Source organism: Camarhynchus parvulus, chromosome 5 (genome assembly GCF_901933205.1).
Source record: "Camarhynchus parvulus chromosome 5, STF_HiC, whole genome shotgun sequence".
Lineage (NCBI taxonomy): Eukaryota > Metazoa > Chordata > Aves > Passeriformes > Thraupidae > Camarhynchus > Camarhynchus parvulus.
Window position 1 is genome coordinate 9,644,697 of NC_044575.1, and position 26,148 is coordinate 9,670,844.

Genomic DNA, 26,148 nt, shown 5'->3' on the forward strand with positions numbered 1-26,148 from the left:
GATGGGAGCCAGACCCTCCCACTGGCCCCAGTCAGGGCGTGGGGAATTCCACATGCCTGGGGCAGTGTAGGGAGGATGGGAAGAGCTGATGGAGCAGGGGTTGGACAGCACTGTCCTTTGTGTTTGTTTAAAAAGCACTGGAGTCACAAGCAGAGAATAAGGACCATAAATGTGATGCTCTGGGATATAAAGGCTTAGGCTGCTGGAGTGGCACTAAATCCTGAAGTACTCCCCAGTGAAACTAATAGTGAATGAGATGCTTTTTTTCCCTTAAAAAAAAATAATTTTCTGGTATCTAAGCTGGAGCGGTGAGGAACATCGAGATTAACCAGCCTATGGATTCGAACACAGCTCTGGAGAGAAAAGGAGACAGACAGATGATTGAAGAGACGGACAAGGTGGCATAAGCTACATTTCCTATAGGAAACCAGGCTAGAAATTAAACCCTTTCAAATAAACAAATAAAGCCAATAGCAGAATTGTGCTGTCTTTATTTCACACCTTTCATTTTATAACGGCATTGTGTCTGCAACACACCAGCAGCCAGCAAGGGCTAAACCTATTAAATTCACACAGGGATGACAGATGCAAATGTAGAAACGGAACACTGAGGCTTACGGAGGTGGGGAACTAAGGAAACAATGTCAGTTGCCGACGGGACGCGGCACTACGGGATTCTCGGGACACCCCAGGGCTTTCAGAGCTCCCGGCGGCGGCAGCGCCCCCTCAGCGCTTCCCGCGCTTTTCCGCCTCCCGCGGGGTTTCGCGCGCTTTCTCCGCCCCTCCGCGCTCCCCGCACCGCGCACGCGCGGCCGCACGAGGCTCCGCCGCTGCCCTCAGGCCCCGGCCCCGCCATGTCGGAGCGGCTGGCCAAGCCCTCCTGCCTCATCGTCGCCAGCGCCGCCACCGCGGGTGAGACGCTCTCGAGGGGGGGGAGCCCCGCCGGTTCGCGGGGAGTCGCCGCTCCGGCCTCTGCGGGTGTCCCGTGCTCCCCGTCCCTTCCCAGCGCCACGGCGGGCGGGGCGGAGCGGGGCGGGGCGGGGCTGGGCTGTCCCCGGTGCGGCTTTTCGCGGCGTGTCCCGCGTGTGGCCGGCCCACGGCCCTCGCCGTGTGGGTGTCCCGTGTGGGTGTCACTGCAGCCGGGCTGTGCAGCCGTGTCGGTGTCATTGCAGTTGGGCTCCCTTGCCGTGTGGGTGTCCCGTGTGGGTGACGCTGCAGCCGGGCTGTGCGGCCGTGTGGGTGTCCCTGCAGCCGGGCTCCCTCGCCGTGTGGGTGTCCCTGCAGCCGGGCTCCCTTCGTCGTGTGGGTGTCCCTGCAGCCGGGCTCCCTCGCCGTGTGGGTGTCCCTGCAGCCGGGCTCCCTGTCCCGTGTGTTATCCCCCGTGTGGGTGTCACTGCAGCCGGGCTCCCTCGCCGTGTGTTATCCCCCGTGTGGGTGACACTGCAGCCGGGCTGTGGAGCCGCACGTGTGCCCTCCCTGCCCAGCTGTGCCGCTTTTCCGTTCGTGCCCATCTTGCGCTGCAGGTGTGGCCGCCGTGCGCAGCTGTGCTGCTCGGCTCCTCTGCGTGCGGCTTTAGTGGTTTTGAGGGGAAGGAGCGTCGGCTCAGATTGGGTGTTTGGGGAAAGAATCTTTACCTGGGAGGGTGCCGAGGCCCTGGTGAGGATTCCCTAAGGTGTTGGAATCTGTTTTCCAGGTGTTTCAGCCCAGTCGTTCCTTCACTGCTTTACTCTGGCCAGCTCTGCCTTTAACCTGCAAGTGGCAACACCTGGGGTGAGTGAAAATGGACAAATGCTGTGATTTCAGCCTGAAACCAATTGATACCTCAGTTGTAATGAAAAAAATAATATAATTAATATAATATAAATTTATTGAGAGGTGTTTTATTGGCCGTAGACATTAAGGCACCTGTTTAACTCTTTTTTTTAAATACCAAAGTGACTGCAGCCTTTCTGTAGCGTGGGTTTGCACTTCTCTATCCAGTATCTGTTCCCACAAAGAATGGAGGGAAAACTATTAGCAGGAATTCAGTGGGAAAAATTGAAAACTTCAGTTTTTTGAGAGCTGAAAGCATCTCAAAATCCCACATCCTTCAGAAGTGTCCTGGATGCTTGTGCAGTGATGCTGACCAGGGTGTGTCACCGTGTTGCCCCCAGGGGAAGCCCATTGACTTTGTGGATGTGAACGAGGGCAACACGCGCTGGATCCAGGATTTCCGCATGAAATCCTACGCCAGCCCCGCCAAGCTGGAATCCATTGATGGTAAGGCTGTCACCACGGGCCTGTCTGGGGGACAGGGCCTGCTCAGGGCCAGGATTTTAGGGAAGAATGACCCAGAAAAGGTAGGAAAGTTGTGTTTCAATAGCTGCAGTTGTTGGTTTACTTTTTATTTAAGAGAAAGTCCAAACTTTGCAGTTTTGTTATTTATTTTGGAATGGTCATTCTCTTTTAATGTGTTTGTAATATATACAAATAATGTCTGTGTGTATACTAGCACACACTACATTGTTACTTGTTAAAAGTAAATATTTTGCTGGAGTAGGAGCCAGCAGACAAAACAGTTGTAAGTTTTTCCAGGCTCATTAAAAATGTGTGTCCTTTGTCCTAAGAAGGACCTTTGTCTCTCTTCTGTGTAGCTTTATTCGTTTCTTTAGGTAATTTTTAACTCATTTATGTGGGTTTGTCCTTTTTGTCCAAACGTGCAGTGGATTTATAATCAGGCTTTTTGGGTTTTTTACCTGACCTACAATCAGTTCCTGCTTTCCTCCCACCCAGGGGCTCGGTACCACGCCCTGCTGATCCCAAACTGCCCCGGGGCTGTGACTGACCTGGCCAACAGTGGGTACCTGGCCAAGATCCTGCAGCACTTCAGCACTGAGAGCAGTAGGTGAACATCCTCGGGGGTTGGGTAAATGGAACAGGGCTCCTGTGCTGCCTCTGCAGAGACTTCAGAGTGTTTGCATGGCTGAAGAGCATTCCAAACTGGGAAGGAAAAAGGAGATGTCAAGGGGGAAAACAAATGTCTTAATGGGCCTTTAAAAAAGGAAAAGGAGACTTAGGAAAAAAAAAAGTGTCCTGAAATGTCTTAAAAAGGAGAAAGGGAGTCCTAAAAGGAAAAAAAAAGTGTCCTAACGTGTCTTAAATAGGAAAAAGGGAGCCTTGAAAAGGAAAAAGAGGTCTTAAATTATCTTAAGGAGCAATGCCAATAGCTTTTCAGAGCTTGTCTCAGAAGAAGGATTTGCTGCCTTACAGTGGTACAGAAATGGCTCTGTCCAAATCAGCAGCATTCAAGGCTCAGAGCCAAGTGTGGAATGTCCCAGGATCATCATTAGGGCTGCAGTTAATCAAGACTTGGGGTGTGCTCCACATTTGAGCATTTGTGGAGCTATCTCTGGACTTAGAGTGAAAATCTGCAATTTTTGTTCTTCCTCTTAACTGTAATAATAATAAAATAATTGTAATGCTGTAATAATTGTAGCAATTCTTATGCTAGGCAATAATTGCTACTGCAGTGTGCAGGAAAGCCCCTACAGCCTAAAGGAGCCTTATCAGTGCAGTGTGGCTTCACTGCAGGAGGGCAGCATGAGGCTCACCACACTCACCTGTGTTTCAAGTATTTGGAGATGCTCACAAATGTGGTTTAATTCTTTTCTAGAACCCATCTGTGCTGTTGGACAGGGAGTGGCAGCTTTGTGTTGTGCCACCAATGAGGATAAATCCTGGGTTTTCCAGGGATACAGCCTGACAGGGGTAAGCCAAGCTTTTACCTTGATTTTGCTGTTTGGGGGCTTTTTTTGCTGTGTGATTTCTGGTGGTTTTGAACTTCCTGTAAATATAAATTATCAGTTTGTTACCCTTGACTCGTGCAAGATATGCAGAGTTGTCTTTGACAAGGGGCCCAGCACTGGGTGCATGAAGGGTTTGTGCCACTTTAGTGGCATGTGGGGAATGCTTTCCCTCTGATTGTTCAGTAAACTTTAAACTGAAGCAAAAAAAAAAAAAGAGCTGGAAATTCCTGCTGCAGCTCTTTGCATTTGTTGTTGAGGACTTATAAAAGAGTTGTGTTTGCTTGATGAATGCTGGGGACAAGTTATATTTCTCAAAGTACTGTTTCTTTTTAAAAGGTAAAGGGAGTCTTTAGAAAAAAAGTTATAAGAAGTTTTAGGAAAAAAGGCTGTTTGTACAAACTGGCTTGCAATTAAAGCAGCCAGTTACTGCTGATATTTTATGTGCTCTGACCTCACACCCCATTTTTATAGTGTCAGAGTGATGCAAATTGTCCTAGTACAGCTTTCTAGCATGGAAAATTTAGATGGAAAGTTAAGAAATAAGGATTTTGTGACTCACAACAGCTATTAGTGCTCTCATGTGCTTCTCTTCGAGCTAAGGGTTATATATTACTCTCTGTGGATTGTTACAGTCCATGATGAAATATTTTAAATTGTGTTGTGGCCTAGCTATGGTTGCTGTGAAACCATAAAATTAAATTCCTTCCTTTTGTGTATTAAAATTCCAAGTGCTCCTAAATTTTCTGTCTGTAAGCTCTTTCCCATATTCATTCCAACATGGATTACTGGTTTTGTACTCTGCAGGTGGCACAGCATCTGTGTCCAAATATTTGTGTGCCACAGACAGACAGGTCTGTGCCTTCCTGAAGTTAATCACACCTGCAGAAATTGTTTGGTGGTGTTATTTCCTCTTTACTTAACTCACTTAAGAGTTTCCAGTTTGCTCCCTGCACAAAACCCATCAAAGCTGCTTGTGGTCATTTGGCTGGGTGAATAGTAGAGGGAACAGAAATATAAATTTCAGGGCAATATGTGCTGGTTTTGCTTGGCTTTTTCTGTAAAAAAGCCAGCCAAACTAATTTCCTTTTGATCTATTTCAGCCCTCTGTGTACGAGCTGGTGAGGCAGCCGAATTTTGCCAGTTTGTCCATTATTGTGGAGGATTTTGTGAAGGATTCTGGAGCTACATTCAGTGGTGGGTCATGCCTGGTGTGTGGGATGGGCACTTTGCGTCTCCCTTGGGAAATGAGTGTTTGTGTGCTGGTTGTGTCCAGCTGAGCAGGACTCTGGCAGGATCTCTCATCTGGAATTCCCATTACCTCATTTACCAATACATCACTGCTCGTTTGCAAGGCCAGCTTGGACAGGGCTTGGAGCAACATTGGATTGTGGAAGGCGTCCCTGTCTGTGTCAGGTAGATGGGACTGGATGGGCTTTAGGATCTCTTCCAACCCAAACCAGTCTGGGAATCTGTCTCAAATGAGAAAATTTAAAAATTCTTTTTGGGGTGCTGAGCAATTGCTGGTAGATCTGAGCACACTGGGGTGTTGTAATTGGCCAGAAAATGAGTATTTAATTTTTGTAGCCTGGTGATCACAGCTCATTTCTGGCATAAGATGAGTTTGTGTTGTATTGTGAGGTAATTGTAGCTTTCAAATACATACTTTGAGTTTTTCATTATGAAAATCCCCTGATACGTGTACTTTACCCACCTGCTGTTAACTGAATCAAGGACTGTCATGGTTTGACCCAGTCCTGTCCTTTCAGAAAAGGATTTCCTAGGGAAACTTTTTCAGGATGGGGGGGTTGAGACTGCCCCTCTCTGCTGGGGTAATAGATCAGCACTCAGCAAATCTGTCTGGCCATAATAGTTATGTGTTGTGTTGGGCTTATCAGGGGTGTGATCCTGCCACTGAGCAATCCCTGTGTTTTTCCTCCTGTGTTCAGCCAGCAGCCCAGATGCTGTCCATGTGGTGCTGGACAGGCACCTGGTGACAGGACAGAATGAGAATTCCACCCTTCCTGCTGTCCAGAACCTTCTGATTCTTTGCAATGTCAGGTGAGACAAGATGGGACTTACAAACTGGGAACAGCCAGTGGTGAGCTTTTTTTTTGTTTCAGGAATACTGTCTCTCTGAAGGGGTTTTTCCCCTTGGTTTTCTGCTGAAGTGTGTGTCACTTCTGTTTGATCAAGCCAGCCAGGCAGTTGTGTCTTTTGGCAAAGAGTATTTGATTATTGAAAAGAAAAAGATGAAAATGTGTGGGGAAATGCACAGCTGTAGTGGAACTGGCAAAGTAAAATGCTGAATAGGCTTCACTAAACATTTCTGTTCAGGGAAACAGCTCTTGTTTCTTCAGCTTTGGCAGGCTGGCTTTGAGTCAGCTCTGATTTAGGATTCTGGGAATGAATGTATTTAATTTCTTTGGAAATGGCTTGGCTTGTTTGAATGTCATCTTGTCAGATAGAGGAGCCCATATGAATAACCCCAGACCCCTTATTTAGCTCAGGTGAGTGTGTGGTACCAGTCCTGTCCTGGCTGTGCACTAACAGGTCCTCTTGTGTCTGGGTGTGTTTCCTTCAGCAGGAAATGAAAGGGAAGGTCTGTTTGCAAAGAGGATGGATGAAGAGCCAGCAGGCTGAGGATTTCCATGGCTGTGACCTGGATAAAGCACCCCTCTGAACCCCTGTCCTGGACTCTGAAGTGACTGTGGCAGTGTCAGGTTCTGTGTGGATGGAATGGATGAAGGTTGTCAGAAGCAGCTTGGACACTCCCTTATATTTTTGCTGCTCCATTTTCTCTCTGATTCTCTAGACCCTCAGTTTACAGATGTGGGGAACTGTCTTCTCAAAACCCCCCAAAAGTTGGTGCTGTGAATACAAATTGCTGAAGCCCTTGCTCTGGGTTGGCATTGTGCTGGTGCACAGCGTGCCCTTGTTTTCTTCCTGTTCACATGGCTGGAATTGTGTTCAGAAAAGTTTGCTCAGCTTTTTTTTTAACATGGTCCTACAATTGTTTATTTGTTCTCCTTTGTGCTGCTTATGTTGTGGGTTTTGTTCTATTGGAAATACTCCTCTCTGGGAGTACACTGCTGCTGTCTCTTGCTGGAATTTTGTGGACTGGGGCACTGAAAAATGCAGGTGGTTAATGTGGGTCCCATCTGAGGAACCAGCTGTAGAGTGGAGTCTGGACTCCTCCTTCCTTCTGAGCTGCAGGTGTGGCTTGAAGCTGAGCGTGGAAAGGAATAACCCGACTGAGATTTTTTTTTTTTTTTTGTAAATTGTTGCAGGCTCAAACATACAAAATTATTGGAAAGTAGATAAATTAACTTTCACATAATTGATTTTCCTTCCCTCTTGGAATCGTGGGCAGCATTTCTCCAGTGCCCTAAAGAAACGGGGCTGCCTTTTTGTTTTCATACCAGGATATTACAATATTTTGGTTCTAACAAATCATCAAGTAGGGAAATTTTCTCTTTTCTGTGTAAATCCATTTTTTTTAGCTCTGTCTCAAGAATTCTGTGTGATTTGAAAAGACAGACTGCTGTGAGTTTTGCTGGGTCTTCTGCTGTTGCATTCTGGAGCCCAGCTTACGGAACTTTGGCATTGATGGAAATTAAAACCAGAATTTGAAATGAAAATTGTGCTTTGATAGATATTAAATGATCAATTAGCTTTGATAATTTAAATCTTCATTCCTGACAAGCCATCTTGGGGATTTGATGTTGACACCATCAGGAAATACTTTCAGTCTGGAAAGCCACATCTTGTTTGTGAATTGGGAGACTGTATTTCCTTAGGGTCTTTGTTTCCATGGGATTTTGCCAAAATTGCTACATCTTTTCTCTGCTTACCTGTAAAAATAGAACATTGGTGTCTACCCTGTGTCCTGTTTTCATTCCATAAATGAGGTTCTGTCCAGGCTCATTCATCTGCTGCTAGGTGAGCAAACAGCATTCAGACCTCTACATGCTTTGATTGGTCCCCTGTTGTACAATTTTTCCTTATTTTGTGGCATCCAGGACCTGCTGGGATTGCTCTGCTTGTGCCTCTGTCAGGTGGTTGGACAAAGCACACTGCCTGGGGACTTGATGGTGCTTTCTTTTTCCTCCCATATGAGAGCAGGAAAAAGATGAGTTCCTGTGTGTATTTTTTAACTCTTTCCCATCACACCATGAAATTGCTCTTGGGAAAATTGGGGGAGAAAGGTGTGGTCAGGCAGCGGGTGGCTGGAGAGGTGATGTGTGCAGGTGTGGGCCAGCAGCTGTGAGGTGCCTCTGGATGTGGTGGGCTGGATTGTGTCACCTTCACAAGTCATACTGACAAACTGGAAGCCCCCTGAGTCATAGAATCATGGAAATGAGGTTGGAAAAGAGCTTTTAAGATCAAGTCCAAGCATCAGTGCAGCAGCACCACCATGTTCACCTCTCAACCTCAGGTATCACATCCATGTGTTTTCTGAACCCTTCCAGAGGTGGTGACTCCGCTACTGCCCTGGGCAGCCTGTTCCAGGCTTGATGTCCCTTTCCATGAAGAAATTTTCCCTAATATCCAACCTAAACTTCCCCTGGCACATCTTGAGGCCATTAGTGATGATAGCTCTTAAGTTCTTGTACAGGATGACCAGTTTTAGCCAGGGATTGGAAAAAATTGGTCAGAAAAACAGTGGGAAAAGAAGGACAAATGAACATAGGAAACACAAAAAAGTTGAATATCATCCAGATATGTTCAGGAAAGTTTTATTCTGTTCGTTTTCCATGTTAATTTTGTTCTACAAATGTAAAATTTGATAGTTTATTTGGTATTTTCTTTTACCTAAAAGGTATTTGCATCAACTAAAATCATGAAGTGGCATTACACAAAGAACAAGGATTTTTGGATAATTCTTGCATTTTCAACTTCCTGTGGGAATAATTGAGGTACCTCAGTTTGTATCTTCTGTACCTTGTGCCTGGTCCAGCTGAGGGGCCCTGTGAACAATCCCATGCCAGGCATCCAAGCAGTGGGGCTTATACTGAGGGGTTTTTGTCTCTCTTCTTTGTTTCCCAAAGCATTGAAAACCTTCAAATTTGGGAGATTTTCATCCCACACAGACTTTTATTGTTTCAGCATTGTGCTGTGCAATGCTTGGTGCTTTGGTCCTAGGAATATTACCAGGCAGGCTTGTTTCCTTGGAAATCTTTTCCTGGTAACATCCAGCTGATGGTTCTATTGTTTTATTTATTTGGGTGGGGGTTTGGTTTTATTTTCCAGAGTTTTAGTGATTTATTTTTTTGGGACTCACAGTATTACCTCTTTTCTGGGCTTAATAGCTGGGACCACATCCTGTTTTCCTCTGATGTTTTTACAGGCAGATATGGAGGTACCTGCTAGAAGCATCAGAGTGCCCCTGCAGCACGTGGAGCAGGATGAATCCAAAGGCAGGAGGAGTTTTCTTGGATCTTGGCTGACAGCTGTAAAGGAGCACTGCTGTCCTGCACCCCACAAAGGATTTCTTCGCCAAAAAGAGGACAGCCCACCATCCCTAAGGTATGGGAGCCTTTCCTGGCAGGATTACACCTGAGCTGGCAAGAGGGGTGCTGGTGCAGCAGTTGGGAAAATGCTTAACTCTGGAAAGCCCCAAGACCTGCCTGTGGGTGTGATCTCAGTTTTTGTGTTTTTGAGGATCCTGAGAAGATGTTTGAGCTCTGGCCCTGTCTGCAGCTGGTGGTTGTTGGTCATACCAGCATTCATTTTGTGTATTAGCATATTTAATTAAGATTCTTTCCTTGGAGCTTTTACAGTATAATTTTGTAAAAAAAACATTATTTTTTTTAATGGAATCTCATGCTTTGTTCATCTTGTGTGCATTCAGACAAGGGCCAGAAAGGATGGAAGTGCCTCTTTGGTCCTGATTTACTTGAAAATTTCAAATGGAACTGTCTGGGTTTGGTGCCATCCATATTGGCTTGTGATGGCTGTACTGGATAGACATAACCAGTGAATCTGAGGACTAATTTAAAATTAAATTCCATGTTGGGAAGATGAATATAAATGGGTGTACTTATTGTGTCTGTTCTTCCAACAGCTCTGCTTTCCTGTACCCTGTGTCAAGAATGGAGGAGGTGCTGGGAGCAGCAGGGTATCTCCCTTTAGCACAGTCTGTGATGGGATGCAAGGCATGGCTGGAGGAGGAAGGAAAAGCTTTTCCAACCTCCCTCCAAGCTTTGTGTGTTTGCACAGAGCTGGATGTTGGAATCAGAGAGCAGCCACCACAAGGAAAGGTTGGGAAAGGTGCTGTCATTTTAAAATCAATGCTTTAAAGTTTATCTGTTGATTCTTTAGGATTTCTCCAAACATAGATGTTGTATCTGCCCCTAATTCCTGAGTCCTGTCCTTGTGTCTGTGGGAGCCACAGACCTTCCTGGGAGACAAGAGACATCTCCTGATTTATTCATCTGAGGAAGTATGGGAATCTGGGGAGTCCCAGAAGGAGTTTGTAAGCAGGGCACAGACAGGGCCCTGGGAGAGATCCCTCCATCTGCTGAAGAAAGGGGAAGTTGAGGAGGAGTTGAGGAGTGAACACCCTTTGTGCGACTGACTAAAGAGCTGTACAAGGTGAAGGTTTATGTGGTGCTTGGGGTTTTTTTTTCAGAAAGGATGTGGACTTTGTGGCTTAGCCACGGATGTCAGGCCCCTCACAACATCCATCTGTGCTGCAGAAAAAGAACCCCAGTGCTGGGGAGGAAACACCAGCTGCCACCACAGGAAGGAAGGGATCCCGTGACTGACCCCGTGACCCTTCTTGCCTCCTCAGCTCTTGAGAGGCATCTGTTGGTAAGTGGAGAAAGGTTACTCAGACACCTTTTCCCAGCTCTTTTTCCCCTTTCACTGCAGTATTTCATTCTCTCTTGAGCACCTTCTGTAATGCTTCAGTTTCATTTGAGCTCCACGTTGGTACTGATCCAGTTGTGTCTCAGCTATGTGAGGGGACAGATTCCATGCATGTGAAGGTTCTTCCCTCACTCAGGGGGAAGAAGGGGCATTTATTCCAGAGGCTCCAAGCCTCTGACCAGCCAGTTTGATAGCACCAAGTCCCCAAATTCTGTGTGCCCAAGTCCCTGCCCTGCCCTGGTGGTGCAGTGTGTGGTGTTAGAGCACAGCAACCTGCTCAAGGCAGGGGGTGGAATGAGATGGTCTTCAAGGTCCCCTTCCAACTCAAACCATTCTAGGAATCTCTGTTGGAATTCTCAGTTTAGTAAGAGTGAAAAACGCAAAATAGGTTAAATTGAGAAGGGATGGGCAGTGGAAGGATCTGATGGCTGTAGGGAGGGGCAGGGTCAAGCTTTTAGTGCTGGCTTGACTTTGACAGGGGAAAAGGTCACCTCCCTTTGGGCAGCCTGCTTTCTGCCTGATCTGCTTCTCCCCTCTCCACAGCTGTAGGACAGAGGGCCTGGGTGAGTCCTCTGGGGATTTCACCTCCCTCTGGCAGACTGGCACTGTTCCCAGGGCAGGCTGGGAGGGCAGCACCAGCTGTCTGTGTCTGGTTGTAGCTGCTGTCCCTTTGGCTGGAACAGCAGCTCCCAGGTTGTTCTGGATGTGCTGACAGCAGAGCTGCTGTGTCACACTGCGGGAGGATCAGTGCCTCCCTTGGTGTGGACAGAGCACGTGGCTATCAGTGCTGCTGCCTTTTCTCCCTTTAAGTTCAGGCAACTTTGTCAGGAAACAGCAAATTGCATCCATGTATGAGCAGGGATCTCTTAGAACCATGGAATGAATCACTGAGGTTGGAAAGGACTGCTGAGACCATCAAGTCCAGCCATTCCCCCAGCCCTGCCAAGGCCACCACTATCCCTGTCCCCAGGTGCCACATCCATGTGTCTTTAAATCTCTCCAGGGATGGGGACTCAGCCCTGGGCAGCTGTACCAGCTTGGACAGCTTTCAGTGAATTTTCCATAATATCCAATATAAACATTCCCTGGCACAACCTGAGCCCATTCCCTTCTTGTCCTATCACTTGTTCTTGTCTCCTCTTCATACAACAGGATCTGTACAAACAAATAAGATACACATGTATATTTTGACGTATATATGTGTGTCTCACAGGAGTGTGGGTGAGTTTTGTACCAGGAAGGGCTTGTGAAATCTGTGCTTGCTCTTTAAAACAACCTGAAATTAAAAACTGTTTTCTTCAATGTGTTAGGACTGAAGATTTAATAAGGAATTTGAAGATTAAAATCCTATCAGTTGTCTCCTGCAGCAATGAATTGACCATGTTACAAGGCAAGTTGGTTTTAATTTGCATGTATTGACAAAAGTGCCACAAAAATTTGAAATTCCATTTGTCCCTTTGCAAATTGATAAAAAAAAAAGCATGATACAGAAATCTATCCATACACAGCATGATACTTGTACAGGTAAGACATTTGTACATCCACTGAACCTCAGGTGATCCACCTCAGCTTGGAGCACTCAGGGAAATGCTGATTATTAATTTTTCTTTTTTTATTTTCCATTTTCAGTGCCGAACATTCGCTCCTAGAAAAAGAATAAACAAAGCACAGCTGAGTAAGAGTTTGGGAATGCTGCAAGGAGCTGCCAGTCACCAAGGGCCTAGATCAGGTATACTGAGCATTTCTTCCCCAAAAATCACAGTTTGATGAATCCTATGTGAAAGCCTCTCCACAATTTGACATAAGACTTTGACAGCAGATCTGCACTTTCTTAGTGCCTGCACGTACAAACATGATTTATTTCCAGCTCACTACCTGCAGATTATTTGTATCCTGTGCTGCTGCTAACAGCTCAGAATCAATCAGATTTAAGGGACTTCTCACTTTGACAGTTATCCTGATGAGCTGCCAGTCCTGTGGCTCAAGCCGCGGGCATAGCCCACACCTGGCACCAATTCTTCCTTGGCGTGCAGTGAGGCTTACCAAGTTCACTGAATTTAGGTAGCCTGTCCTACGTAACCTGTCCAAAGACCTGCCCAGACTTGTTTAATCCTCAGCCACACCAGGCTGGCTGCAGTACATGAGAGGAGCATGATCTCTACCTTTAACATCCTCTCCAGCTTAACTGCATCTGCAGCAAATCTCCTGATGCCATCAGAGAGCTTCTCCACAGCCATCTGGTCTTCATTGTGGTGCCAGCGGAATGCCTTCTCATCCAGGTGCATCTTCTCAAGATCACACGCCTGAGCTGTGCAGGAGAAGTAGAAAAGGAAACAGACCAGGTGATCAGATTCTTATCAAATTCAGACTTCCTAAAATTGTCTCGAGTTCTGACCACTTCTATGTGTTGGAAAAATTTTATATACGTTCAGTATGACTTGCTGCAGGAGCACAGTCTGGGATGTGAGATTGAAAGTGCTCCTGATATGGCTGGAGGAGAACAAAGAGGAAAAAGAAAAAGGTAGCCTAATAAATCAGTTTATCTTAAAACAGTGTTTGTGTGTGTCATTATCTTGTACCTGCTGCAGAATGGCACAGCAATTCCAGGCCTATTCTAAGGAATTGTGTAACCACCCCACAGCAGCGAGATGTTCTAAGCAAATATTCTGAACAATCAGGGCTTTGATTATTTGGCAAGAACTAACAAAAGCTCGCTTGATAGCAGGCTCCCAGGCCAGCAGCAGCCTGTGGGCAGCAGCCCATGGCTACAGCTGTGCACAGAGCTGCTCTGAGATGTAAACCAGCATTTTAATGAGGCTACAGAAAAGAGACAGGATCAGAGAATCCTTGAATTATTTGGGTGGAAAGGAACCTTAAAGCCCATTCAGTTCCACTCCCTGGCCACAAGCAGGGACACCATCCACTATCCCAGATTGTTCCAAGCCCCATCCAACCTGGGCTTGAAGTAGTGTAATGGGAGCAAGGATTCTAAGCCATCATTGGCACAGTGTCACCAGATCAAATCACTTAGTCTTGTGTATGCTTAGTTTCTAATTTCTGGAGGGAAAACACCTCTTGGCATGTCTAGAAATGAAGATGAAATCAAGTTTAGCATCTTTGCTACTGTTCAGTAAAATTTCATCCTGAGCATGTGCAAATTAACTTTCCTCCTCTCTGCCTGTCCCATGGGGAGAGGTGCAGAGTATGGAAGCACACTCCAAACCCACTGTAGTCCAATTCCTGCTCAGTGTCAGCAGTTGTAGCAGTGATATTGTACTGAGGCTACAGTGTTTCCTTCTGAGGCTACAACATCTCCTCTAGGAAATTTTATTTATCCCTAAAGCAGGATGGCAGCAAGTACCACAGCACTGACCAGAACCCCAGACTCTCAACACTGCAGAAGAAAGGAAGTCAGAACAAGTCCCCAGGAGCAGACTCACCCTCTTTGACACTGAGTGTGGGAGTTAACTTGACGTGCTCTTTGCTGAGCTCTGCCAGGAGCTTGGGTGAAATGGTGAGATAGTCACAGCCCGTGAGCGCTTTGATCTGGCCCGTGTTGCGAAACGAGGCGCCCATCACGATGGTTTTGTAGCCAAACTTTTTGTAGTAGTTATAGATCTTGGTCACACTCTTCACTCCTGCAAGTAGAAACCAGCAACTTTATTGTAAGGGATTATTTAGAACATGCTCAAACCCAGCATTTGCCATGAGAGGATTTTTATGAGTAAACTGTTTGAATGAGCAGCTGTTGTTTTCTCAGCAGTGTGCTCACCTGGATCCTCTGAAGGCTCATAGGTTTTCTTGTCTCCGTTTGCAACATACCAGTCCAGGATCCGTCCCACGAACGGGGAAATCAGAGTAACTCCAGCTTCAGCACAGGCAACAGCCTGAGCAAAGGAGAACAGCAAGGTCATGTTGCAGTGAATCCCATACTCGGCCTCCAGGACCCTGCAGACACAGGCTGGCTTAGAACAGCACTTTGCTCACCTACAGAATTCATATTCAGGAACGAGCTGCTAAGTTCAAACGACTGAATTCCCTGAGTTAATTTAGGAATGGGGTGCACAAGTTGTCAGCTAACAGCAAATGTTTTGTGCTGCCAAACTCTGCCTTATTAATGCTGTTCCTCTAGCCAAATGTAGCCAGCTTGGCAGGGTATTTCAGGAAACTGTGGCCCTTGTATGAAGAAACTTTGCCTATTTCAACAGCAAGCTGTGGCAGGGCACCTTCCGTGCTCATGACAGACTTCCCCATGGCACAGTGCTTTCAGCACTGCTGTTTATTCAAGTGCAGAATGCAATATCAGTGCCTGTGGACAGGCAGGAGCATGCCATGAATCAGCACAACAGGCACACACAGCCTTACCTGCCTGCCTGGATTCCTTCCCAGGTTGAAGAGAGCTTGATGAGAATCCGATCTTTACCAACTCCTACTTCCTTGTAGAGGTCGATGAGGCGCCTCGCCCTTTGGATCATTCCTTCCTTATCAAAGGACAACCTTTAAGGCAAGAGCAGCATTGTTTAAAACTGATTTATTATTTTTTAAATTCTCTGCCCCAAGGCCCCATGGGAATACATTGTCCTGTTTTATCAGCATTTACATGCCAACAGCAGGTTTGTGTTCTCAGATCCCTCCTGGACTGTCAGCCTTTCAAGAAGGAAATTTCTCACAATGAATTCAGAAGCTGAGCATTAACAAAAATTGGCACTGAGCAAGTTAACAGCCAAGTCCTGTTCAAGTCTTGGAAAAAACTGTTCAAACAGATCTCTTGCTAAATTGAGCAGCTGTTATCACATAGAAGAGAATTAGCAAAACTACAACTGGAAGTGTGAGGTTTCCCTTGCTTAAGCAGCAAGAGGAAGATTATGAAAATCCAAGGTCAGTGCTACTTGTTTTTGTTACAGAGTTCTAGTCCAACTAAGGGAAATCCACACACTTTATTATTAATAATGTAAGTGCCACTGGTCTTCTAGGCAAAACATCTTTCTCCAACTCAGGTTACTTTTTGTGTTTACAAATATCCAGGATAAGCCAGAGGGAAAAGAGCCAACCTTGCATCTACTTCTGTGGACACACGGCCAGGTATCCTCTTCAGGATTTCAGCTCCAAATAATACAAAAAGTTTGTCAGAAGCATTTTTGATCTGCTCCTCTTCTGACCTGAAAACCACAAAGAGCAAAAGCATTTATGGGGGTAAAAAAAAAGGTGAGTTTACACTTTGCTATGGATTTGAAGATCAAATTTCACAGCCCATTTAACATTAAATTCCAGAGTTCAAAAGAGCCACTTCTGGCCTGCCAGCAAGATTAGCCTTTGGACACTCTATAGTGCTGTTACTTTCCTGAGCAAGGAGGGCCAGGTGTGAGCTGGGAAATGAGGATGCACATCTGGGATGGGCGTAAGGAATTTTTCTCCAAGTGTTGAGGCCTTTTGGGGCAGGAGACAAACCCACAAGTACACGAGGGGGAAACCCCAGTACGTTGCTTGTATATAAAGAAGGCATTTTAAATACAGGTCTGTTTTAAATACAGGAAATGAAACCCCTCTTTACTTACCCACCAAGCTTCTTCCCGTAGGCAACAGCATCATCCACAAGCTTCTGGTATGCCGGCATTTGAGCCGCAGCAAGGATCAGGGAGGGGTTTGTGGTGGCATCCAGGGGCTTGTACTCATCTATGGCTAAGGAAAGAAAACCAGCCTGTTTGAAACAGCCAGCCAGCCTGAGAAATCAGAAGGGTTTTGCTCAACCAGGTGAGAATGTTAACACTTGTTAATGACAGAGCACATCAGTGGTGTTTAAACACTGCCTGAAGGGCTGCTTTGTGCCAGAGCACACAACAACTGGGCTGCAGTCACAAGATACAGCAAACTTTAATGTTTATAAACTGCAGAAATTGTCCAAAAGTATAAACCTGTAGAAATGATGGATGGAGAGAAGTACTGCTAATTTCCAGACTTCATCCCTACCAGCATAGCTGAGCTCCAGGAATCACAGAGGGGAATAAAGAACAGGGGACCTTCCCTTCAAGCAGTCAGAAATTCAGGCTTTTGTTTTTGTCCAACTGATGGGGTCAGGACAGGTGAATTCACCTGTGAGGCTCCAGCACCTTTTCTTACTGCTTTCTAAACCTTTTCCACACAGCTGCAGTTTCTCAGTATCTGCTCTTCTCATTTCCTTGTCCTACCAGGAAGACACTTGACTCCTGGTCTTACCCTAAGCCCTGGACTATGCCTGTTCCAGGTGATGCCAGGTTTTGCTCCAGCAGGCTGTGGCACACAGTGGCTGGCTGTAATCACAGCCTGGCACCAGGGCAAATGGGGCAGACCTGGCCGCTTTCAACAATACAACTAAAATGTCAAAAAAAAAAACCCCAAAATCTGTATTACCAGCCCCTTCTCCTCGGCATTTCTGCACAGGGATGAAACCCCAAGTGAGAGAGTGCAACTGTACTAAAAGCAAGCCTTGTTTTTCCATAGATCCCTCCCAGGCAATGATCAGGATCCTGGAGTGAGGTCCACTCCATGCAAACAGTTCCTTCAGAACTTCAATTCACATGGGTACCGCTTAAGCATCTGTACTGACACCTTCTACAAACACCACTGGGAGCCAGCAGCAGCAACAACCACCTTCACCTCCACCAGGGTCTAACCTGCCAGGAGCGAGCCAGGTAAGGCTCTTGCCTTGATAGGGCTCTAAGAATAACCCCCAGCTGGTAAGAGCAGCCCAGAGAACAACTGGGAGATATCCTGAGCAGGGCCAGGAGCTGGACTTGATGATTGCTGTGAGATATTCTACAGTCCTTACTGTGCCTGCACACAAACACCCCCTTGGCCATCCTGGGGGTTTGGTTTTTTCCTGTGTCTGAGCTCTTGCCACCCCTGTGCTCTCTCCACCTTAAGTTTAGTACTCCTAAGACATTTGAGAGTGGCTGTTCAGGATTGTTACTGTTACACCAACAGGATTAGGCAAGCAGTGGAGGGATTACTGCAGGCCCGGGTGAGGACAGGACAGGATTCAAGGGCTGCTCTCAGGGAGGGCGTTCTTGGCTCTGATGGACTGAGCAGGCTCCGTGTCCGTGCCGGGCCAGGCAGTGACAGCTTGGGAACAAGTGGCTTTTTAATCGAAGGCCACCTCCCTTTCTCAGAAAGGAGTGTGCTGGCTCATTCTCAGCAGATAAGGGAAACAAAAACACTCCGGCATTATTTTTACATAATGCTGTAATGATTGGGTTGGAAGCGATCTTAAAGATTGTCCAGTTCCACCCCCTGCCACGAGCAGCGACAGCCTCCGCTGGACCGGGTTGCCTTGAGTTTGGAAAAACCCCAAACACGTCCCAGATCTAGACAGGTCACTGGAAGAAAACCCGAATTCAAGCGCAGCAGAGCCTGGCTTGAGTCTGACAGCACGCAGAGCTGAATGTGGTGGTCAGGGCACCCTCGAGGGCAAACTGGGAGAAGATCACGGGAGGCTCTGGAAAATGTCCCGTCTGGGCGGGATCTGCCCTGGGATGGGGACCAAGGCGCCGCCACCAAGCGCCTCCCGCCGCCCCCCTCCGGCCGCAGGGTGGTTCGCTCCCCCCAGCGCGCGCCCCTTCGGCCGGGCGCGCCCACTCTCCGTGCAGGGGGGCGGGAGAGGGGGCTAAGGAGAAGATGCGGTGACAGGATCCCCTCGCGCCGCCTCTCACCGTTGAAATCCCCGGTGTCGGCCACCACCGTGGTGTGGTGCTTGAGCTGGTCCAGCGCCGACTCCATCTTCTGCCGCTTCACGGGGGACACCGACATGTCCGCGGCTGTAGGGGCTCACGTACCTATAAGGGACAGTGCGTGCCCGGAGGGGACCGGCCTGCGCGCGCACCCGCGGCCCGCGCGCTCCCGCGCCAATCCCAGCCTGGCTGGGCGGCGGCGGCCAATCAGGAGCGCGGACACGAGACGGACGCGACCGGGAGGAGCCGGGGCGGGGCAACGGGAGGGAGAACGATTCTGATTGGCTGGTTCGTGGGCCTGGGGGTCGGGGCGGGCGGTCGCCTTGGCGACACTGACGCCGCCATTGTCCCCAGCAAAGCGTGTCCGGGGCTCTGCCGGCCCGGGACCTGCCGGCCCCGGCATCTCCGGTCTCCAGAACCAACCGGGGGTCTTCCCCACGGCCCGACTCGCCCCCAAGGCACCCATCCCTCATGGCCGCGCGCCGCCGGTGCCGCAAGATGGCGGCGGGCGGGCCCTGAGGGGAGGCGTCCGTGAGGGAGGCTCGGAGCCGCGCCGGTGCTGCCCCGCTGCAGGAGCTCGGCGCTCTGTGCTCCCTCCCCGGCGTCGTGGCAAGGTTCGAAATGGCTTGTCGGGCACAGCTCCAGCCGCCGAGAGAGCCCCCGAGCCAGCAGGGCAGGTGTTTTGGGCTCTTGGTTTGCCTAAGCTCTATTTAGGCTGTAGAGGAGGTGATTTTGTTAGTGTGGTTGTTCACCTGAGGCAGAGGATAGCCGGCCCTTGGCTGGAAATGTCGGAGAATCTGTCCCTTGGCTGTGTCGTGGGGTTATGCTGTTCCCTTTTTCTGTTTTGTTCCACTTGGGACAGTTGCCACAAAAGTTCCCCTTCCTGATAGGCAAGAATGTGCTTTTGCACAGCCTTTTCATGTTTTGCCCAACCCAAGAAAGAATAATGCAAAGAAGCTTTAGGTTTAAGTGCTGTTTGAACTGAAACAGGTTCATACTGTCTCTGGTTTCTTTGCCATGGAATAGGAGAGCCTCCCTTGTGAGTCATGGAATCACAAATTCCCAGACTGGTTTGAGCTGGAAGGAACTTTAAAGACCATCCAGTTCCACCCCCTGCCATGGGTGGAACATCTTCCACTAGACCAGACTAGGAAAGGAGTTCAGCTTGCAGCTTTTCTGGTACTTAATTCTTATCATGTGTGAGATTTTTACCTCTATTTTTAAAACACAGCTATCCAGGCCATAACACCCTTCCTATTGATTGTCAGTCCCCAAACCCAAAAGGAAATGTGTGGTTTCAGACCTTTTGCTGAGTTTCTGAGACTGTCAGTAACAAACCATTATGAGAACCCAGTGAAACAGACAGAGATGGATTTATAAAACCCAGTGAAAGAGACAGAGATGGATTTATAAGTATAACTTAACTATTTTAATAACTCTTGTACAGTGCATGGTTATGTCATTGTCTCCTTCGCTCAGGTACATCAATGTACAGTACTTTATAGCAGTGTCTGCAGGCAGTACAAACAGAACAGATGCACAGCTCAGTCGCATGGAAATTTGTAAAAGTGACCTCTGCAGTAAGGTCTGCTGAGATATTTTGGGAAGTGCTCCTGTGGCTCCCAGCTTTACAGAGCTGTCGTGTACACTCCTGTTAAAATCTCAGATAACTGTAATTCCCTGTGATTTGCTTTCCTCTACACCCCAGGACTGGAAGGTGGGGTGTTTCCTAGCTCAACATTTGTTTTTATTTTCATTTTAGAAACTCTTTCGCCATGTGCTTGCCATCCTGCTTCCCTTCACCCTCTTCCAGAGCCAGGGCTTCTCAGGAGGATTGTCCTCTTCATCCCTCCCTGACAAGGTGAGTGCCCTTCTCAGGTCCCAGCAGGGCTGTGACTAAACCCAGGATCCCCCCTGCCTGCACCCCAATTCTGCTGGTGCCAGCAGCGTCCTCTTTCAAATGAAGAAAACAGATTATCCATCGGAGACAGTCGGGAATAAAGCCAAAACTGAGGTGCTCTGGTGCTCTCAGATTGAGACACAAGTTCCCCAACGCTGTGTTAAAGCTTTTTCCATTAAATGTGCAAGGACAGACACAAATTTGGGCAAAGACTGAGCAGTGCTGAGAGAGAAAAGCCAACTGTCCCTGGGCTGTGGGCAGCTCTGGAGCTGTGTTTGCTTCACTGCTTTGCAATCAGGTTGGTCTGTCAGTTAAACAGAGATAGAAATGCAGTGTGCCAAACTTGCTGTGGACAGGAACTACGCTGCTTGCTTGAGTTTTGAAATTGTGAGTAAATTTTTGGAAGCACAATCACTAATTCTGCCTCTAGGGAGAGAGATTTTCCTCACCCCCTATTTACAGATTGTTATATAGAAATGCACATAACTTTATGAAGGAAAACAGGAAGTCAAGAGCAACACCCTGTGCTAAATTAGATTTTTTTTCCCTTGTGCCCATTTATTTGGAGCTAAACCTGCCTTTCCCAGTGTGCTTTGGGGTTTCAGCTATTTGGGAATCATTTCAGCTGACTTTCTACAGTGAAAAGGTGAAGGTGGGGACGAGTGACCAACACCCTGGGAAGGGCTGTGCGTGTGCCTGGGACAGGAGCAGATGGTCAGGGCTTATCTTCTGATTTGAGGCCGAGTTTGGCAGCCCCACAACATTCCAGTGCAGGACCAGTGGCCCAGGGAAGGGCTGCACAGCTGCCCCGAGCCCAGGCCTGTGCATCAGCAGCAGTGGGCAGGTGGAGCTCACCTATGTCCACATTCAGATCCCTTTGTTGGTCACTCCTGCTCGTTTCTGGGCACTGAGAGCTCATTTCAGCTGCTCAGAGGCAGCACCAACTGGTCTGTGGATTTAGGGAAGCAGCCAGACTTTGGGAATGTGTGTTGCCATTCCAGCCTTGTCCAGTGAGGGGGCACAGGGGGCAGGAGGGGGACAGGGAGCTGTCACCAGGCCGTGCTCATGGGCTGCAGGGGACACCTGCACTGAGGAGGGAATGGAAATGGGGCTGCCTTAGGTTGCTCATCCCTGGAAGTGTCCAAGGCCAGGCTGGACAGGATTTGAACAACTTGGGCTTGGGAAAGGCTTCCCTGCCTGTGATGGGGAGTGGAACAGGATGAGCTTTAATGTCCTTTCCTTAAAGCCAAAGCGCTGCAGGGTTGTTCCTGCAGCCTCATTCCTGTGGTGCAGGCTCCAGGCCCTGAGCTGTGTGCCAGGCCTGCTCTGCCAGCGAGGGCTGGGAGCAGGGACAGCCCTTGGAGAAAAGCTCTGGGGGTCTTTGTTTGAATCCAGCCCTTGTCGTACATCCAGCCCCGTGGGAATCCTGCTCCGATCGCATGCACGGAAAATTTCAGTATAAAATATATAGTTATAAAAAAAAATACTTCATGCAAAATTAAAACACCTTTCCCAGTGGGATGTGGTCTTATTGTGAACCCTTCCCAACAGTGTTTGAGGAATTGTCACTCTGATGGCAGCTGGAGCCCAAGGGGAGCTCTGCTGCCTCCGGCCTGGGCCGGGAATCATTGCTTTCATTCCCTTTTTTTCTGCACTACTTAGGGCTAAGAGCTGAAATAAAGCAGAGAGACTTTAATTAGCAGAATCAATCCTTTCCTGGCGGCGCTTCATGATTTCTTGGAGCTCTGACTCCCCTCTGCTTTTCTGGAATGGAAACAAAACAGGAAGTTTGGATTTGAACTTCAAGCTGTAGTTAAATTACAGTATTAATGAATGCTGTGGGAGTAGGGCTAGTTTCAAAGGGATGGGTGGTATCAGTAAAAAACAAATTAATTAGTGGAAACAAGGGGATCTTATGGATTTGGGGCCTTTTAGCTTAAAAGACACTTCAGAATTTTTATGTGTGTTTTATTGCTTGTGTAGGTTTGGTTGCATTTTTCCCCCCAATTATGTTTCTTAAAATGCCTGTTTAGTGAGCTATCTGACACTGCTGGTACAGCCCCCCATTCCAGCAGGAATTATCCAGAAAAACACTCACCTCCAGCTGGTTTTTCTCCACCGTGATCTTGCTGTACACTCTGTTTCCCTCATCACCACACACCTTCTTCAGCTCCTCTCTGTTGAGGGAGAAGAGCTGAGCTCCGGTGAGGATGCCCAGGTGTTCCACGGTCCTGGGGAGACACAAAGTGGGAGATGATGGTTGTGCTGCACGTGGCCTCGTGCCAGAGGTGAGGAGTGGGAGATGGGAGGCTGGGAGCTGCTCTGGGGTCATATCACAGGGCCCTGGGGCTGTGCCAGGCTGGCAGCTGTGATTCCAGTGGCATTTCAGGCCGTGGGTTTAGTTAGTTGATTATTTTTCTCCAAGAAAATGTTTAAAAGAAAGAGAGTGAGTTTGGGCTCTGAACATCCTGGTTATAGAGCCTGGATTTAATAGGGTTGAAATCTGATTTACAACACAGGCTCTGTAGGTAAATCCCAGTGACTTGTCCCAGGTGAGATGGTGCCAGCAGCCTCCCCAGCTCCTTCTCCAGGGAAGGACGAGCGTTTCATGTGGCAGTAGAGCAAATCTTACTCTTTGCTGAATGACTTGGCCTCCAGCCAGGCTTTGACTTCTTCAGTGCTGGATTCAAAGGTGAGGGGCACAAAAACTTGCTGAGGCTTTTCCACTTTGAAATTCCTGTGTGGAGGCTGAATTTTATTGTTTGTGATCTTCTTTAGCAGCTCGTTGTTCAGCTCATCCATTTGGTGAATAAGTTCTGCAGAAACAGGTAGGGAATGAAATCAAATCTTCAGTCAAAAATCCCATTAAATGTGTTGGTGGGGAAATTGTAAGGAAAACAGGGATGTGGTTCAGCATTTTTATTAAGTCTGTAAATACAGCCAAGGAGAGGGTTTACTTTTGTATTTTAGTCTAAAAAACAAGCTTAGATGCTCTGTTGGAGCAATAGGGCGAGTGATGACATTTGGACCTTCAGAATACCATCAGGAACAAATGTGTACAGGGAGATCTCTGTGGTTTGGAGGCTGGAGGGCCCTAGAGGGAAGTGGGGGATCTCCCCTTTCCCCCCAAACCAAGAGTCTCCCTTCAGCTTTTGAAACCTCACTTGGAGAAATTGTGATTTCTGCAGTTCTTCTGCAGGATGAAGGAGAGGAGGGATCACAGAATCCCAGCTGAGGGATCTAAAAAGCTGCTTTATGGTTTCTTGCAGTATGACTGGGGAGAGAACCTCACTTTCACCTGTTTTGTGGACAAATTTACAGTGGGACCAGTTGTTTCTCATGTTTCTAACAAACCCTGTTCCTCCTGCCCCATTCAAAGGACATAAAACCCCTCAACTCCCACCAGCTCCTGCTCCAGGTGTGCTCAGGGGTGTAAACTGATCTGTCAGAGTCTTTCATCCCAGTGGTGCTCTCAAGTGGTGACAAGGGACAGGGTCCCATTCCCTGAGGGCTGGTCTGGGTGTTGGGGTTCTGCTTCAGTTTGTCATCTTCCTGGGTTTGAGTTATTTAGTTCCCTTTGGGCTGGTGAAATAAGGGAACTGCCCTGCAAACTTCACAGCAAGAGGGGAAACTCCCAGCCCCTGTGAGGCAGCAGAGGTTGGGGGGATGGACTCGGTGTTTCCGAGAACCGTGTTCCCATTTTCCTGAGCCCCTGTGTTGCCATTTATTTTCCTCCCATCACCCCTTGGCTGGTGTGGAAGGACAGATCTATGAGGATCTACAATTGGACTTCTCAGCCCTCTCTGCTACTTCTAGTCAGTGATTTGCTGATCCTAGAGCTCCAGGTTTTGCTCCACAGCAGAACAGAAGCGGCAGGAAGCACAAACTGGGAGTGAGGAACACACTCATGGTGAGATGAGCTTGAAGGTCCCTGTGATTCTGGGAAAACTCCAGTGACACTTCATCCAGTGTCACTTTCCCCATGAAACTCCTGAGGACTGTGGAGAATAACTGGGTGTTATGAACAGACTGGTGTCCAGCAGGGGATGAGCAGGGCAGGACAGGGAGTTGTTGTCCTCCCTCCTCACCGTGGTTAGGATGGGGCCGATGTCTTTGAGCTGAGGAGGTGACACAGCCCAGCACAGGAGCCTGTGCCAGCTTTGGATTGGAGCAAAGCCCTGTGTCACTGCTCACACACCACCAGGGAAAAAGGAGTTGGTGCTGGCTGCTGTCCTGAGCTCTCTGCTGCCCCTGGGAAGGGGAGGGGACACACCTTTGCCAGGAGTGCTCACGTACCTCCAGGATCTCATCCTTCAGCACCGAGAGCTCGTTGGCGTTTCGCACAGTGAAATCGTAGCGGATTTTGGCAAATCTCCTGGGCACAGCCACTCCCTGGGCCTCAAAATTCCTGCAGGAGAGAAAAACTGGGGTTTTAGTGGAGGCCCATCTTATAACAGAACCAAATGTGGGTTCACTGGTGGAACAGGAGTGATGGTGGCTGGGAGTTTGCATTTGGAGGGGCAGAGTCCCTTTGCTCCTCTTTTGAGGAAGATTGTCAGCCCTTGTTTCAGTGAAATCCCTTGGGGCTGGGAACAAGCAAGCAAACCAAAGCTGTTGGGGTTTGATATGGGGCCTTCCTGGGGGGCTGTGAGGCAGCTCCTGGAAGGGTGGAAGGAAATGCTGCTTTAGGGCCTGAGGGGGCTGACACAGCAGGACCCAAAGGCTCTGATTGCAGGTGCCAGGAAAGATGAGGTGTGAAACCCTCCCTGTCCTGCCCAGTGGAAACAACTGCCCCAGATGCCACAGCAGGGAGCAGCTGGGGGAAGAGGAATTGAAAATCCAAGCAGGCAGAACCCGCTGGAAATCCGTGGGGTTTTTATCAGGCAATGCTGAGCTGAATTCTGCAAGTTCCCAGGAAAAGTGAGTTTGGATGTTTCTATGCTAAGATGTATTTGGGCACAGGGGAAGAGAAATGCATTTATGTGTTAGCTTGGGACACCAGAATATACGGTTTTCAAAGCTGAATTGGCTTTTTGTTTGAAGAGAGACAAAATGAATATGGTAGACTGTTGAAAATGGTGAAAAAGTGGAATGAAAGGTTCTTTTTTACCCAAACTGAAAAGTTTTGCTTTGTGTTGTTTTGTTTTGTGTTGCCTGGCTTAGGGAAATTTAGCAGATCTCATCTTTTTCTTCTCCAGTTGAGTGAAGTGCTATATTTTTAATAAAAAAACCATTTGCTGTATGGAAAAACAGTCTTGCCTTGTGAAAGGACAGGTAGGAACAATTTTAATGCACTTCCCAGGGATCTTTTTGCTTATGAAATGTAACCTGCACAGACACCTGATGCCATATTCTCAGGGGCTCAGGTTCTTCAGTTTAGGTCAAGCTGTTGTAACCCAGGGCAATCAGTGCTTCCAGCACTGCCAGCAGCTCTGCTTTTCCCTTTCTGACCTACTGGCTTTGGCCAGTGGTTTGAAATCCATGTACTGGGAAAGCTCAGTTCTTTGTGCACCTGGAAAACCTGGCTCTGGAAATGGAGCCCATTATGCTTAGTTTAAATTAATTTTCCTGCCCTCATTAGCTGTGTTAGGTGGTCAGAAGGAGGTTGAAACCACTAATTTAGTGCTGGATACCACAACGGTGGTTGCAGGGTTGTCTTTAGCTCACGTGCTCTGGGACAGCTCCTGGTCTGGTTACATCCCTGTGGAATATTTCAGTTGTAATTCCACAGTGGGGGAGAGTTTGGAGGAGTCAAACTGAATCCAGCAGGCCAGGGAGGGAGAGCTGCCTTTGCCCAGCAGTGCCCTGAAGGCCAAGAGAGGAAGGGAATCCCCACTTAGGTTGGAATTCCTTCTTCTGTGGCATTCCAGAAGGTAACTGGGTCAGGAGG

At 47.9% G+C, this 26,148-nt stretch overlaps 2 protein-coding genes and 1 long non-coding RNA gene across 4 annotated transcripts; 2 read left to right on the forward strand and 1 right to left on the reverse strand.

The window, feature by feature from the left end:
* The first annotated feature begins 792 nt into the window (after window positions 1–792).
* GATD1 (glutamine amidotransferase like class 1 domain containing 1) lies at window positions 793–7,662 on the forward strand. 2 transcript variants are annotated; one of them, XM_030949184.1, is made up of 8 exons: window positions 793–912; window positions 1,694–1,770; window positions 2,154–2,259; window positions 2,773–2,880; window positions 3,653–3,747; window positions 4,886–4,979; window positions 5,732–5,843; window positions 6,367–7,662. In XM_030949184.1, the coding sequence occupies exons 1-8, from the start codon at window positions 855–857 to the stop codon at window positions 6,374–6,376; spliced, it is 660 nt and encodes a 219-aa protein (XP_030805044.1). In that variant the 5' UTR covers window positions 793–854; the 3' UTR covers window positions 6,377–7,662. The 2 variants fall into 2 exon arrangements, with proteins under 2 accessions (XP_030805044.1, XP_030805045.1); XM_030949185.1 differs by having other exon boundaries at window positions 6,370–7,662.
* Window positions 7,663–8,967: 1,305 nt separating this feature from the next.
* LOC115904514 lies at window positions 8,968–12,045 on the forward strand. Its single transcript, XR_004060781.1, has 4 exons — window positions 8,968–9,311; window positions 9,850–10,055; window positions 10,417–10,598; window positions 11,966–12,045. It is a non-coding gene; the product is annotated as an uncharacterized LOC115904514 (long non-coding RNA).
* A 7-nt stretch (window positions 12,046–12,052) lies between these two features.
* On the reverse strand, window positions 12,053–18,588 carry TALDO1 (transaldolase 1). Its single transcript, XM_030949955.1, has 8 exons — window positions 18,341–18,588; window positions 16,211–16,334; window positions 15,707–15,814; window positions 15,021–15,152; window positions 14,428–14,603; window positions 14,096–14,293; window positions 12,818–12,963; window positions 12,053–12,300 (listed from the first exon to the last, which is right to left on the reverse strand). The coding sequence occupies exons 1-8, from the start codon at window positions 18,435–18,437 to the stop codon at window positions 12,268–12,270; spliced, it is 1,014 nt and encodes a 337-aa protein (XP_030805815.1). The 5' UTR covers window positions 18,438–18,588; the 3' UTR covers window positions 12,053–12,267.
* Window positions 18,589–26,148: the final 7,560 nt, after the last annotated feature.